Raw genomic sequence first — 15,458 nt, 5'->3', positions numbered from 1 at the left:
GGATAAAATGCTCTGGAAAAAATGGGAGCCACATTTACTTTCAACTTTTTCTTATTCCTCTAGCGAAATTGTTTTGGGAACTCACTCTAGAAATAGAATCATTAAGGCTGGATGTATCTTTATTATATGCATAACAGACATTGAAACAACCATCCACTGTCAAGGGCAGTTACTTAACTTCCTAACTCAAAAGAAAGCAGAAACATCATAGAATGGAATTATGGTATAGACCAGTTCTTGGCCTCCCCATAGGTTCTTTATATTGGTCTACTTAGACCTGTATAGCTGCAATTATGCAGAAGGAAGCCAAACATCCTGAGCAAGGCTGCTTATCAAGACAGTCAAGCCTGGCATGTATCTTAAAAATAACAAAGGTGGACGGTAGCATACTGTACATAGACATTTAACATAAGAACATAGGCAAGGATAGGTTTTTTTAAAAGACAATTTTTGGCATTTTATTTAGTAATCTCTCCTTTAAAAGATGTACTAGAAAAAACACAACACAACTTGTAAGAGGCAGACACAAGCAAATCAACTCTCATCAATCAAGGAAACCCTAGGAACATGTGGTTTTGTATAAACCTTTTCCTTAGCAAAAGGACAACTTTTTGCCAATGTGTACAAACAGATCAGAGTGTAGAGCAATCCTCCTTCTCCTCTTGAAGTTGCTCTGGGAGATCTAGTCTCTTTTCAGAGGTCAAGAGCAACGTGTAAGTACGCAAGCACGTATCATAAGATAAAACAATCCTTTCTGAGACATTCTAAAGAGGGGGTAGAAGGGCAGCAATTAGCTGTGGCCAGAATTTCTGCAACATGCTTATGACACTGGGAAACTTCCATATGCTTTTTGAAATCTAATTGTAGGAACTTCCTTGCTAGTCACGTGGGAAGTTGCTACACGCAGTGCAAAAGTAAGATAGCTTTTTTCTGCTGCAAGTAGGCTACAGCTATTCCTGTTATAGACATCAGGGTACTGTGGTCAGCTTGCCAAAAACCCCAAAGACTCTTCTAGAGCTTACATAGCTACATTATGTAGTAGGAAAGGGCAAAGTAGTCAAGAATAACCTTCAAAGGAAGCCAGCACACAAGAAAAGCTGCCTACCCTAATATTCCCCACCTTTAATTTTACCTAGTCCTTTTGAGCAAGACCAGCCAATTCAAAGACAGCAGAAGACAAGAGTTCAAGGCTTTAATCCACAGTAAGAGTAGAAAAAAAAAAACAAAACAAACCAAAAAAGGCTGCTGACTAGCACCATCCAAACTGATATAACTTTTATCAACTGACAAAGAAAATCATCTCCAGTGGTTTAGGGGTCCAATTCATCAAACAAAGCTTCTTGCTATGCAAGCAATGCCCATCCTAATGAGCCTGACATGCTCCAAGTGCTTGCAATGTTTATATTTTCACAGTTGGAGCGGTTGTTAAGAAGGGGCACCTCCAGCTGTAGTTTCCATCTACTCAAAAACAAGTAATTTACAGAAGATCTGTAAAAGCATGATCTCAAAGTATGTTCTTCAAGAAGACAAGTAACACGTAAGGATATCCACGAGTTACAACAAAACACTTCCAGAGCAGCAACTTTTCAATAAATCGAGATGCAGTGGCAAGGAAGAGTTTCATGCTCACATGCCAACAGCCACCAGCTCTGTACTCATCCTACATCAGAAATGAGAAGATGAAGGGGCAGAACAAGAACTAATGAAGTTCTGCTTTTTTACTGCATCAGCTGTATCTTTTTTTATCTCAATTTTATCTCAATAACACACTTACAAGAATGGTATTCTTATGCTGCATTTAGTATATTAGAGGAAAACTCACCTGGAAAACTCCAGCACATTAAGAATTTCAAAGGTTTTCTCCTTCCCCAGCTACAAAAGAAAGCGTGTACTACTGTAAGTACAATGCACATTGTGTTCTTACACGTGCAAACAAGCTGGTCAGGTGTCTCTCACACAACCCAGTATAAATAAATGTGGCAATGGCTCCCTCTGCTGGTTAAAGCACGCAGAGTCCAATTTAATGAACTTGCTTCAACATTCAGTATTGTGGCATCCTTCATTTACTATTGCTACACCATTACAACGGAATCAATATCTTACTCCAAAACTATAGGCATGCTCTGAAACGTAAGCTGCATATTTAGTTCTTAACAGCCATCAACAGGCTGTGAGTGTTTTTCCAAGTTAAAATAAAGATGCTCTCCAGATTTGGTGTTAAAATACCTTTGACTGAACTCCCTAACCATTTCTTTTACTTGAATTTACAAGAACATTAATTACATTTTTCGTGGCAAAAAAAAGTTAACTGAGGAGAAATTCCTCTTGTCACCAATAACTCTCTGCTAGGGTTGAGCATGAACTACCTGAAGAAAGAGTAAGATTTCAAAACACCTGCCATACCTGTTATATAACAGACAGAAGGAGTAATAGGAATTACTGGAGTCTCAGAACTCCAGTGGTAGTTGTAGCATGTGGTTAAAGAAAGTGCTGCAGTAAAATCTAATTGTAGTACTGACTTATGTCCTACAAGGCACATCTCAATTCAGCAATACCCCCAAGACCAAAAGGCATCTCTGACCCACGTTACACATGCTGCCACTGACATAGGCAATGAGGAGGGACAGGAACCTCTGGGAGTAACAGCTTTTATTGCTGGTTGTAGACTGACCACGCTCCTGACTTGGTACTGGGAGTATAAAGCTAAGTCAGGTAGGCCTGGCTCTTCCTGCAGAGGAGAGAAGCACCTAGATAGCTCTAGATGACTGCTCATCCTAAGTTTTTCCCTTTAAATTAAGAAGTAATTTCTGAGAAATTGTTAAAAGTTTGTGACAAGTCCTAGAAGATGTGTTTTAAGTGCTCATCTTGGCAGTGTACCAAGGAATTTGCAAGTGAACACACCCAAGAGGAAGGACGAAAACACATCCATCATTTGTAAAAAGCACCCTACCAGCTGCATCTGTATAAATCTGGAGCCACTTTAGCTTAGACTGCAACTTGAGTCTGAATGTAGCCCATGAGTTTGAGACTCTCTGTGTCAACTGTAACCCATTAACTATGCATCCCTGCATATAGAGCTTGTTAAGTAGATACATCTTCTTAAGAAGATGCGGAACATCTTACTCAGAAGAAAAAAAAATTCCTTTTAATACAAGAAATGAAACACTTAGAAGAATTGTAACCACTAAACATAATAGTCAGCCAGAGACATGAATTTGCTTCTGAATGTGAGTGTTCCCATCTGTGCTTCCCAGACAAGGAAAATATTTTTCAGGCACAACTGCTGTTATTTCCCATGTAAGCTTGCAACTTCCTATTGCCCGTGCCACACAGAAGGGTAAAGGACTTTGCATCTTCAGATAGATTAAAACCATTTCGTCCCGTGTGCAAAAGCCTTTTGCATGTAAGCATCACAAGGACCCTGGAAAGGGGTCCTCACAGGAGCCACACGGGACACATTGATGCTCTGCATGAGCTTGGCAGCTTGTGCCATGCACATCTACCACTTACCGCATCAATGATAACTGAATGCGGAGTCCGTCCTGTGAAGACATAACCAAGTTTTTTTGCTCCTTTCACTAATGCCCCTTCATCTGCCAAAACAAACAAACAAAAAGCTTAAATTTCATCCGGTATGTAAGAGAGGCCTCCAAAACCCATATTAAATATGCCAGACTGCCAAAACAGAAGTCCCCTTTCCCATATACTGTCCTGTGTACAGTTGCTAGAGTAGCTCTGCACATCCTTACACAAAAAGGTTCAATGCTTAGTTCTACAAAGGCCATGTAACATCAACTACACAAACTTTGTATTCAATCCATATAAAATATCCTGTAACTACTGAAGCATTAAACTCTGTCTTTGGAGAAGTCATACTTTTCTACATGAAAAAGGGAAAATACCTCTTCTGAAAGCAAGATCAAAGCCTATGTTGTTACTCCAAATTCCTACAATATGCTTTTAATCCATTTTCTGTTGTAAAGGTACTAAGTTCACGTGCTATAGAAATACAGCATTGTCTTCTGGAGACTCAAAGGAGCAGTGTCATTAGGAGCTCAAATAACAGAGCTGAAACCAGAGCCAACACTTGGACCTCCAGTAGGTACCTACAGAGCCTCATTAAGGAGCGTCATTAAGCATAACCACCACACATGTGAATTTAGTGCCCAATTTAAGCAACCCTAATGTCTCTACAGTACTGTTAGTCTCCTCATAGTTCATCACACTGTCCAGAGCTTCCTTATATGGGCTCTTCACCCTACTTTTCAGACACACTATTAAGAAGTAAATGAGAAATGATACTGCTTCCTCACTCAAAACACAACTACAGCAATTCTAGAAATATCTCCACTAACAGAGATAAAACTGATGGAGAGCAGGGTCATACTGTTCTGCATTCTGGCCATGCTTATACTCTTCAACACCTCTGTGTTAACTTTAAGGAGAAAAAAAATGTGTCAAGGGCAGGCCTGAATGTGGCCAGGACTCTGCTATTGGCTATACCATGTCATGTATCAGCACTTGGTCGCTCCATATTTTGCTTTACGCAGATACTACTAGATCAAGAAAGACAGTCTGTACTTTTGCCAAATAAAGCAAGTAATTATTAATGCAGAAACAAATAATTACTTCCATGAATCAGCTCTACAGACTCCAAGTTCTAATTTTGCTTTTCATCACTGCAGAAAGGCCAGAGTAGAAGGCTTCACAAGAGCAGAAGGCATGAGCCCAGCCTATCTCTAAAGAAACATCATAGACACTGTAGTTTCATAGGAGGCATTCAAAAGCAGTGTGTACTGATGACAGGAGATGCCAGACCTACTGCTAGCATCATGGGGGACATCATGCTTTCAAAATCAATGATCTTCACAGAAATTTATGGACCTCCCTTCCATCTACCTTCTACTCCTTCAACTCCTTCCCTCCCAAAAAAGAAAGCAACAATCAACCTGGAGAGGAGGCCTGGTAGATGATTGTATTTCCTTGTCTCTCAGGAACAACAGTATGACACACGGCCAGCAGCGTGAGGAACTCCTGTATGTGTACAGCTGTGGGCTAGACAAGACACCAGAAGAGTGAGGTTTAGCATTACACACAGACTGAGGCATCTATTCACTAAACTGAGAAGACCACAGAGGTATCACAGACCAAAAAAAAAAATATTCTGTTCTCTACTTACAGCAGATCAAGACAGCAGAGTTTAGGGCCAGCATTGATGAATTAAGAGTGTTAACAATAAAGACCTCACTTAAGCTGAAGAGAGCTGTGAAGCCAGAATATTCCCCCACCTCCCCAAATATAAAAGCATTAGTTCTGTAGCACCCCCATCTTCATATAGGTGAAGACATCTGCCACAAGCTGATGACAATCTAGCAACAGGAAAAATTACTATGGCAGCTCCTAACAGAGTGACAGTAACCACACCAGAATTAAACTTGATGCAACTGCTCCATTAGCAATGAACATCCAGAGCTGACAGCAGCTGAATAGCCAGTAGAAGGCAACATCATGTGCCCTTCCACAGAAATACAGCATCCAGCCAAGCATAAAATTAATCAACGGTCCCTACACATTTAGCATCATGAGAACATAGAATATAAAACACTGTTCACAGCCAGCCCCAAGTGCTTAAATAGACACCAGGTCTGCAACTCAGCAAAGATGCTACAGCACTTCAATCACAGGCCTGTGATCAGCCAACTCTGGCAACTGCAGTTATAGCAATTTGAAATTGAGTCCCCTACTCCTCTCTTCCCTCTTCTCTATTCCTGCCTCTGGCACAGTATTTATAGTCTCATAGCAGTCAGAAATGGTACTCAGCTGCCCAGCTCAAAACCAGGCACAACTAGTTCACTTCAGATGAAGTGAACACATGGTTCCCCTTCCCCATAAGGGGGATGTTATGCTGTAACCATAACATCCACACTTGGTAGCATCAATGTCTTCTGTCACAGCAGCCATTTGCTCAGTGACTGAGTCAGACATGAACTTAGTAGTTCTACCTTTGCAGAAAGCCTTACTTGACTTTGGAAGCTAGATGATATTTTTATGTGCAAAAATTCTGTGAGAGTTTGTAAAGTTTTTATTAGCAGAGGATACACACTGGCAATATCAAGGTTTAATGAGTAGAAAGTAAATTACTATAAAAGCCACAAAACCATGTCAGCTGGCATACACTATGTCAACATGTGTAAAAAAGTAAGAGTATTAGAAAAGAGTGGAATAAAAAGACTGAATATCGTAGACCTATACCCTTGTTTTACTTCATCTACTTTATCATGAAGATTTTCAAAGTAACTGTTTCACACAGGACCTTTATCTTTGCATATTGAAGCCTCCAAATTGTATGGTAACATGCCACTAAAATAAAAACAGTTGTAACTTGTGACATGCTGGGGGTGCAGAGGCTGTGTTCAAGAAAATGAACATGTGGAATATAATCAGAGAGTAGTGTGTAAAATGTTAAGTCCACAGCAAATTACAATCAGGAGGTTACTGCTTCTATTTGCTTTCACTAGAAATCATGGAAAGTTTTATCTCCATCTCAAAATGCAGAGCCTGCCAAATTCTCATTTCAGTATCCATTGCTACAGACCTTTGATGTGCTTCTTACACTTTCATCAGCCAGCCCCTTAACATGCTTTCACAGTATGTGTTCTATCAGTTGGAAACAACCTGTCTCCAGTAATGACATGGATTTTAATTCTTCCTATGTATATATTTATGTTTTCAAGTTAGCAACATAATTTGCTGCTGTGTTGATACTTTCACAGCTCACAATGTATTACAGGGCAACCTTCCAATTCTGTTGCAACAGATCACCAGAGTCCCAGCTTATCACAACAGCTCCTCCGCACAGCTGTCACTTGTTTCCTTTCTATATTGTTCCAGTACTGACAATATTTGTTGCACAGGCATGAATCAGGGTGGAACTTTCAAATCTGTGAACAGAAGATTCATTAATGGGTTCTGTGGCAACACATCCCTTCCAACATGCCAAGTTAACCCCAGCACAGGACAGAAGTCCCACAGGTTAACTGATTCTACCTTATTATTTATTTTCCTCTATTAAGTCTCTGATATTTTAGTAGTAAAATTCTTACTGATGGTCTCTGAGACATTTCTTGCCTGCTCATTTGTTAAGGTCAGCCTTATTTCTTTCCACCACATTTTTTCCACCTCTGTTTATCTGTAGCTGGAACAAAGTTCGCATATTTTAGTCTCTTTTTCATCAGACCTACCAATAGGTAGTTCTCATTTTAAGTGCCTTTTTCCCCTCATTTTTCTCCTAATGTGGCAACAGCTCTGGGTAAAAGCCATTGCTTCTTTCTCTGGTTTTGGGGTTTTTTTTCCAAAGATCCATGAAAAAATACATGTACAAGCACCTATACCAGGGATACACTCCAGTGGCTAAATTATTTTGCTTACTGCCCCTACAAGCTAAGAACCACATACACATTGAAACAATCTCCTATTTCTGAAAGCAGTTTCTGGGTTTTTATCTACAAAGCATTATCCTCCATGAAAGCAAAGTTTAGCTATCTAGAAGGCACAGCAATATCCATTATCAAGCAAGGCACAGACCACTGGTCATGAAGCTGCATCACAACCTTTTATCCCTTCCTTGCTTCCTTATTCAGAGGATCAAAACACTGAGCCAAACCTCAGTTTTTCAGGGAGCAAACTGCACTCTGCAGAGCTACATAACTGCACATATGTCACACATGTCCTTATCTGGGCCTTGTCACTCTGAAGACAAACTACTTTTCTCTAGCCAGCTGATAAAATTACAAGGAAGTTGCATGTGAGGTTAGATTTTTCACCTCTCCTTTTACTTGTAGCAGTATGAGATCAGTGCCTCCATTCATAATATCTCCAGATGAGCAGGACTGACATTTTTTTGAGCAAATGGTCTAGAAATGGCCAATGAGATATTAAAGCACAGTCTAACAACTTGAGCCTACTCCTTCAAAGAAGGAAGTGGCAAATTCTGCCAAGGACAACTACAAAAATACTTATGTACTTGATTACCAAGGAAAATTATGACTCACCATCTGAAAAAGATGTTAACTTCCTACTGTTTAGTTCATTAAAATATCTGGAGAGCAGTGTGAGGATCCAGCCATGTTGGGCACATGGAACAAAGAAGCCAGTAAGACCAAAGAGGACCAAGATATTTCAGGCACAGACTCAAAGAGAACATTAACCAGTGTTTGAATAGCAAGAGAGTTAAATGCAAGTTCATCTTGTCCAAAACCAATGAAATATGGCCTATAATTAAAGATACTGTCTTATACTTGAACAACAGTAGCAAAGTCCCACACATAATAAGAACAAAAGCAGACAAATGAAAAATATTTCTCACTAAGCTCTAACAATTTAGTTGTGAGCTATAAAATGACAAGTTTGCATAGTTTTCAAGCAACAGTTACTTCCCAAACTAAAGCCTCCCAGATTTCACTACCCAAACATACTTTTTGCACTACTGTATTCCAAATTCCGGTTTTTCATCCCAGTTAGTAGTGATATGATTTTCTGGTTCTGCTTTCCTAAGGAATTAAAAATCAGCTGACGATAGCTGTCATTTCAGAAAAGCCTGATCAGATAATAGCCTCAGTTTCTGCACACTTCACAAAAATAAATAGACATGTTGGCAAGGTCTAAACAAACACTTTCAGTGTCGTAAAGGCTCAACATGAACACAACAGTTGTCTGTTTTGCCAAGCCAGCTGCTAAACTACTCCTAACACATACTCACTGAATCAATTTATGCATTTGCAGCTTTCCTGCTTCTTGGCCAAGAGAGAATTTGGGGACCATTGAACAAAGCTCTTGTGCAAATTGGAATTCATAGATGAAGTTCAGAGAGAATTCGGGGAGATGCAGGAGTCCAGGATGAGATCCAAGTCTATAGTTCCTTCACTTCTTGACCTCCTTCCCTGCTCTCCTATCATCAGGTAAAACATAACCCCACATCAAACAGGCTTGCATCTCCATAGCACATATGCAACTAGCAAGCACCAAGATAAAGACCACCTAGTGTATTCACCAAACATTCATTCTAATCTTAGAAAACAACGGATCCTCTCTCACTACACTAAGAGTTTATGCCATTTTCTCTATACAGAGAAGACAGCATCATTCAGAGTTCATCCAAAAGAACCAGTTCCAAAGAAAAAGCACAGTCAGACAAACCTAGGTACTTTCTTCCACATTAAAATCCCAGAGCAGGCAAGAGAAACTTCCACATGTTTTCAAGACAAGTTATTTTTCCTTGGAACATTTCCTATGGGGCAATAATTCTTGAACTGCTATTCAAGAGTGAACTTGGCTATCAGTCAGCCCTTACACACCAGTGGCCCAGAAGAGCTATGAAATTTAGAGCTGACACAGGATGCTAAAAATCTTTCTAGCAGATGGAAGACAGTCTCGGGAGTATAAGTACATAATTTTTTATTTTCAACCTGGAAAGAAAATTACTTGGCACTGAGACAGCTCTAAACTAACACTTGTGACTGGACTGAAAAAAAACCTAAAATCTTCAAGACCAGAGCAATGAGCACTTAAGAGTTTGTAGATATCACACTTAAAGCTTCAGCTGCAAAAGGTCAAATGTTTAAAGGGAATTAATTGCCCAACTAAGTACAGTACCACCTAGCCCCACTAGGCAGCTTGTGCTAGAACACTTCAGTTTTATCACCTCAGTTCACTAAATGAGTAGAAATTGTCAGACATCTGCAAATGGCATCTGCAGCTATCTATTAGCTATGAAAAATAAGACACTATGCAGTTTAACAGAAAGAAGCAGTTTATGCACATTAGCAGCTGACCAAATGCAAAAAAGCTACAAAGACCCTTCCCTCTACCACTATCATGGAATTCAGCCCTAATCTCACTGACACAGTCTGACAAATACACCTGAACGTGCCAAGCAAACTACCATATGTAGCCCTTGCATTCCCACATCTTGGGCTAAATCACCACGTGCCAGTGGGTGGTACCCATTCCTCCAGTACAGTCAGGCTCTGAAGGACATCTTTGGCCTACACAAGGCACATCTTACTAGCCAGAAGTTTCCCCACTGTCTGTGTGCTCAGCCCAACAGTCAGCTGCGCAATGACAACAGTATTTATCCATTTAAGTTCCCACCCAAGCAGAAGCTTGATACATAAGGCTCAGCATGTAAAGAACAAAGACTTCTGAGCTGTCTAGCTGTTTTGTGTTGGGGGGGGGGACACTTCTGGTGGTAAGGTTTGGAGACTTGGCAGGGAGCCAGCTTCAAACCATATCAAGGACTCAACCACTTAGGCTAAAATTACTAATCGCTGAGCCTCATGCTAAGCTTAGATTTGCAATTAAGTCTCATCCCTTACATCCTTTACATAACTGAAATTCCAAACGTTTGCAATACTTAAAGCAAGGTTCATACCAGAACCACCTTCTAATGCTATAGGTTACTGTTAAACACAATATTTTACCAGGACAGATGTTTGAACAGTCAGTAGTTTTTCTTTTAAAGAATTACAATTTCTATCATTACTTGCTACAAAAACATTATCTTCCATATACGACAGCATATATGAAGCTGTTCTATAGGTAGCTGGTATCCATATCGATGCCACTGCTTCTTTAATTCAATAGTAAGACAAGTGGGCAGAAAGGCGTTGGAGGGAGCTATTTTGATTCCTTTTCATCCCTTCTGTGCTTGCATGACACACTCATGGAGCAGACTTCATCACACAAATAGATATGTTCTGCATTCAATTCCAGACAGGCCTAGAATAGGGCATTTAAGAGGCACGATATTCAAAGAGTAGACTTACATGATCATTTTCAATGTTTTGCAGCAGCCTTGGGTCATCAAATTCACATGATTCACTCGTGGAAGGAGGTAGCTGGCTGCAGAGCAAAACAAGCATATTCAAACAAGTGGCAATATTGCCAATCTTAATACTTCAACTATTTTCTCAGGAAGCAAGTTTTAAAAAAAAAAAATAACACTCCAGTGCCCTTGAAAGTATTGTGAGAAGATCATGTAAGTAATGCAGAAAGTGCTAAAAATGAGCAGCAGCAAGAAACGGTTATCGTTGACAGTGTATTTGAGAAGATTCAAGTGTCAATGCACCTCCTGGGACAGATGTTGCAAAAACAGTTTTAAGCACACTTGAAATAAATAGATTTCAAGGCAACTCGCTTATAAGACAGATCAAAAGTTCAATATCCCTAAGCTCCCTCCCTAGTCAGAGTTCTGCTTCACAAGTTGACCCTGGAGGATTTTAAGTCTGAGTAGTCCATATAAGTACCTGAAAGAAACTTCCACAGAACTGACTAGAAAAAAAATGTACAGGGAAAGAAAGGAAACAGCAATATATTGGAAGAAAAGAGGTACCAATAGCAATTACATCTCAGTAGAAGTAGCAACCTATCATGGTATCACCTTCCTAAAATATGATAATAAAAACAATCTGTGCCAGTGGAGAAGCCCAGTTTAGCTCATAAGCAAGTGCTCTTCTAACAGCATTCAGTGTTTACCTGTTTCTTGGGCAGTAACTCACTTCTTGCCTATATTTGCCATTGAACTCCATGTCAGTTCTCCCTGGCTCTTCCCCCTTTTCCTGACAATCAAAATGTGCTACACTGACACCTCTGTTACACCCCTGGGTTTTCACTTGTTCCTATGGAATGCAACAGATCCATTACCTCTATTCATTAAAGTCCTGAATAAAAATGAGTAGGATTCTTTTGACATGATACACCTATATATATCAGGCTCTCTCCCAGTTTAATTACTAAAACATAGCATTTCAACAAAGAAGTCCCTTTTCTTCCCCTTGTCATGTCTGAACTTAGTGATTAAAAAGAGTAACATCTGGTCTCTAGCTAGGGGGTAAGGTTAGTGTAAAGCAGTTTACTTTTAACTTGACTGTCTACATTTATAAATAAGCACTGCATTAGCATCCAAGCCACCCCAGCCGCTGCCCATTCCTCACCCCCTTCACACACCACCTCTTTATGCAGAGAAGATCCATCACCACCCACCAGCTCTGCATTAGGCTCCCACTGAAAGACCATTTTACTCAAACACATTGCTCCCTTGGGCTTCTTCCAGCCCCAAATTGGAAAGTCTTTATATAGATTGTACCCACTTTGCTATACAGAGCACAAACATCCTGGAATATATTTACCTGAAGTCTTCTGATGAGCGTTCTCTTTCCAGCTCAGGAAAGTGACTGAGGAGTAGAAAAAGAAAAGAACATTTATTCCACTGTGGTAACCAAAAAAAAAAAAAAAAAAAAAAAAAAAAAGAAGATCAATGAGTCATTACACAAAAACATATGCTGGAACCATAGGTTCAGCTGTTCATACATCTGAATCAAGTTTTCTGCCTCTTGAGGTATCTAATTTAGTCAGCATGAATTTCAAAGGTTAACTTGTACAGAGATCTTAAGACTACCCATTTAAAACTAAGCAAATACAAAGATTTAGTGTTCAAGACTCGAAAGGCCAAGTGCTGAGGAGTACTGGCATGGCTCAAAGGGATCCTTTTGACAGAAGCAGAACAAAACCAGTTAAGTAGGTACCCCTATACAAGGAATATTAAACTCTACAATTAGAGCTACACGATTCTAAAAAAATCCTGATTCATCTGAACAAGTCATACAAACATGACTAGTAATTGCTACCCTTGGGCTGCAGCTTCTTCCCTCTTGAAAGGCCAGAGGCTATTTAGCACTTCTGCTTTTGTTTAAATTATGGATCAGGTAAGTTAGGAAGCAAGTTGCCTTTACTTCATGTAAAGTACTCCACAGGTTTGACTTGCATAACTTGTGCTGCAGGACATGAAAATGAAAACTATTAATTAAGACCACAAAATACACTAAAATACAAATTGAGGAACAAAATGTTCTAATCCTTTTCAAATATAAAAGTCGGTACCAGTAGTAAGCACACATTAAGCTAGAGAGTTTCTAAAGGAGTCATACCCACCCGTATGTCACTCCAGCAATACTACATTTCTTAAAGTTCATGATATTGCATGTTAGAGTGCCTGTTTTATCAGAAAACAGGTATTTTACCTGGAAGAAAAAAAAAGTCTAGTTTTCAACTTGTAAAGTTACAAAACTTAAAGTGGAAAACAGATTAAGAAACATATTACTCAATGTCACAATATTGGCCAATGCAGGCTTATTACAGGTTGGTTTGTCTACCAGATCTACAGAAAAATAATAAGGAACGTTGTTTAATGGCATTAATTGTTCTTGATTTCTAAATGTAGAAAAGCTCAAATAGTAGGTATCAATTGCCAAGGCTCCAGAGTGGTCACTACAGATGTAGATGGTTGTGCCAGCTGGACATTCAACAATCTGTCAGCTGTACAGAAGTCAAAGAGCAAAACTGGAAATTAAAACAAAGACTATTAAGACTGTTGAAGGGTCAATACAATTTAACACACAGAAGAAATTCCATGTTCCAAAGATCACTGAGAACATGTTTGGGGTGGTTTTCCCCCCATAAGCAGTAAAGTGCAAGAAATATGCTAGGGTATGTTCAACTGGTATCCTGTAGTCAAACAAAAGCTGCTTTTTCTGGTATCCAGTCATGAACAGTCCTTAAGTGCAAGACACAAAGCCACAGTCAGCACTGCCCAAACTAATAACCCCTTAATGGAATTAGTGACTTTCAGGTAGAACTTGAAGGCCACCTCAACATAGCAACATGACATTTTGGAGCATGAGCAGATTCAAGATTTCCACCTGCAGTGGGCTACAACAGACCAAAAATAATTGTACGTTAAATACCACCGTTGTATCTCTGTACCACGTATGATTTTCAACCAGCAACATTGGTGCTAGCATAGGAGTTAAACAATTTAAAGACTAAAATATTTTGCATGGAGCTGGAAAAAGCTTTTCCTCAATAAATGCAATTCAATTCAAGACAGTGCACTACAGTACTAATTAGGTGATCCTTTAGCTATGCTCCACACTGCTGCTTGAGTACAGCATTATGTACATTAAATGTATAAACATTGTCTTCAATACCAAATCGCACAATTACTAAGTTCATGAGGTTCAGTTAAAGACCTATGACTGATGGTCAAGGAAAAAAGCTAGGATTTCTCAATGGTACTACAAAACTCCAATAGCAACATCGTATTTTCCAGTAAGCTTGTTTTGGGAAGCCCTTCTATTTTTAAGAAATGTCATTTGCAGAATAAACAAATCTACAACAACTACAAGTTGTTGAAAAACTAAACTCTTGAAGGAGCACAGTATAAATTATGAATAGAACCGTATTGTTTTAACCTCCATCTCCTGTGAAGCAATCAGAAACATCAAGAACTAAGAACACAGGCTGAGGCTGTTGGCCTCCTCTTAAGCCAAGCTTAGTCCTACACATTCTGTTGTGGTATAGACAGTCACAAACGCAGATCATCTCCCCAACACCCTCGAGGAAAAAAAAGTCAGTTTAGAGTGAACATACGAAACAGTTTCAGTTCCCAAGCATAAAACTGCCTATGTTAAATTTAATCCTACAATATCTTATCATTTTACTTGTAAGACTCTGACTAATCACAAACATGTCCCATTAACCTGAGCCATGGAGCAACAGAGTAAAGCAGACTTGTGCAGCTTGCTCTCATACCTTCCATCTTGCCAGAATAAATCACAAACACGACATTGAAGAAAATGTTGTCTTACCTGCCCAAGTTCCTCATTAAGGTTTGAGGTTCTGGCCATTGCAGGTGTATCTGTCTCAGGGTAATACATATCTATGTCCTGAAATGAGAGCAAAATTAGACCTATATTATTAAAATTAAACACTGAATTATCCATTATTCTTTTAGTCAGCTCCAATTTGTTCTGACTGTCTTAATGCCATTAATGGAGGTTCTGAAGGTTTGAGACAAACATCATCCCAGGATGAATATGGGTGCCTCCTTTCCAAAGCATACCTCCATACTACATGTACATGTGAAAAGCCAGATTTAACTAAAGATAGTTAACAAACTAGAGATGCAATGGAAAAAAAAATATCACGGTACAGTAGAAGTTTTAACAGGCATTAGCCATGCTAATCACATGTCTTCAATTACAACAATTAGTTGCTTTAGCCACATCTATGCTTGAAAAGACAATTTGAATGGCTTCATGAAATTAATTTCTTCTGTCACTATATTTTATTGTGAGTAAAAAAAAACAGCTGCTACACAAACCAAAGCAACTTCTCAGAAAAGCATCTCTCCTACATCATAAGCAGCTCGGGGAACAGACAGATCTCATTTACTTGTATTTTTAGGAACCTGCTATATTACTGAAAGTCCAAGGATAAACGCATACTAGCACAAGGTATTCCTCTTGGTTTTGTTCAGCTTAAGAGACATCACTACAGTATTTTTGGTCCACAACCAGAGAAAGACATTTCTGAAGTCAAAGCTTGCCTGAACAGAGCAAGAT

The 15,458-nt window shown here is 39.3% G+C and overlaps 1 protein-coding gene across 6 annotated transcripts in view; it reads right to left on the bottom strand.

Annotated features, from left to right (window-relative positions):
• The window catches only part of ATP8A2 (ATPase phospholipid transporting 8A2), a 329,286-nt gene that overhangs the window by 249,813 nt on the left and 64,015 nt on the right, over positions 1-15,458 (bottom strand). For all 6 annotated transcript variants that reach the window (XM_027677856.1, XM_027677860.1, XM_027677858.1 and 3 more), the window contains 7 exons: positions 14,703-14,780; positions 12,988-13,076; positions 12,186-12,230; positions 10,824-10,899; positions 4,950-5,055; positions 3,511-3,593; positions 1,823-1,872 (listed from right to left, as the gene is read on the bottom strand). In XM_027677856.1, coding sequence (XP_027533657.1) covers positions 1,823-1,872; positions 3,511-3,593; positions 4,950-5,055; positions 10,824-10,899; positions 12,186-12,230; positions 12,988-13,076; positions 14,703-14,780 — 527 coding nt within the window. The remainder of the gene's footprint in view (positions 1-1,822; positions 1,873-3,510; positions 3,594-4,949; positions 5,056-10,823; positions 10,900-12,185; positions 12,231-12,987; positions 13,077-14,702; positions 14,781-15,458) is intronic.

This window comes from Neopelma chrysocephalum, unplaced genomic scaffold (genome assembly GCF_003984885.1).
Source record: "Neopelma chrysocephalum unplaced genomic scaffold, ASM398488v2 Primary Assembly neopelma1_43, whole genome shotgun sequence".
NCBI classification, from domain to species: Eukaryota; Metazoa; Chordata; class Aves; order Passeriformes; family Pipridae; genus Neopelma; species Neopelma chrysocephalum.
The sequence above is the reverse complement of the archived record's forward strand: the minus strand, read 5'-3'. Positions and strand labels throughout refer to the sequence as shown.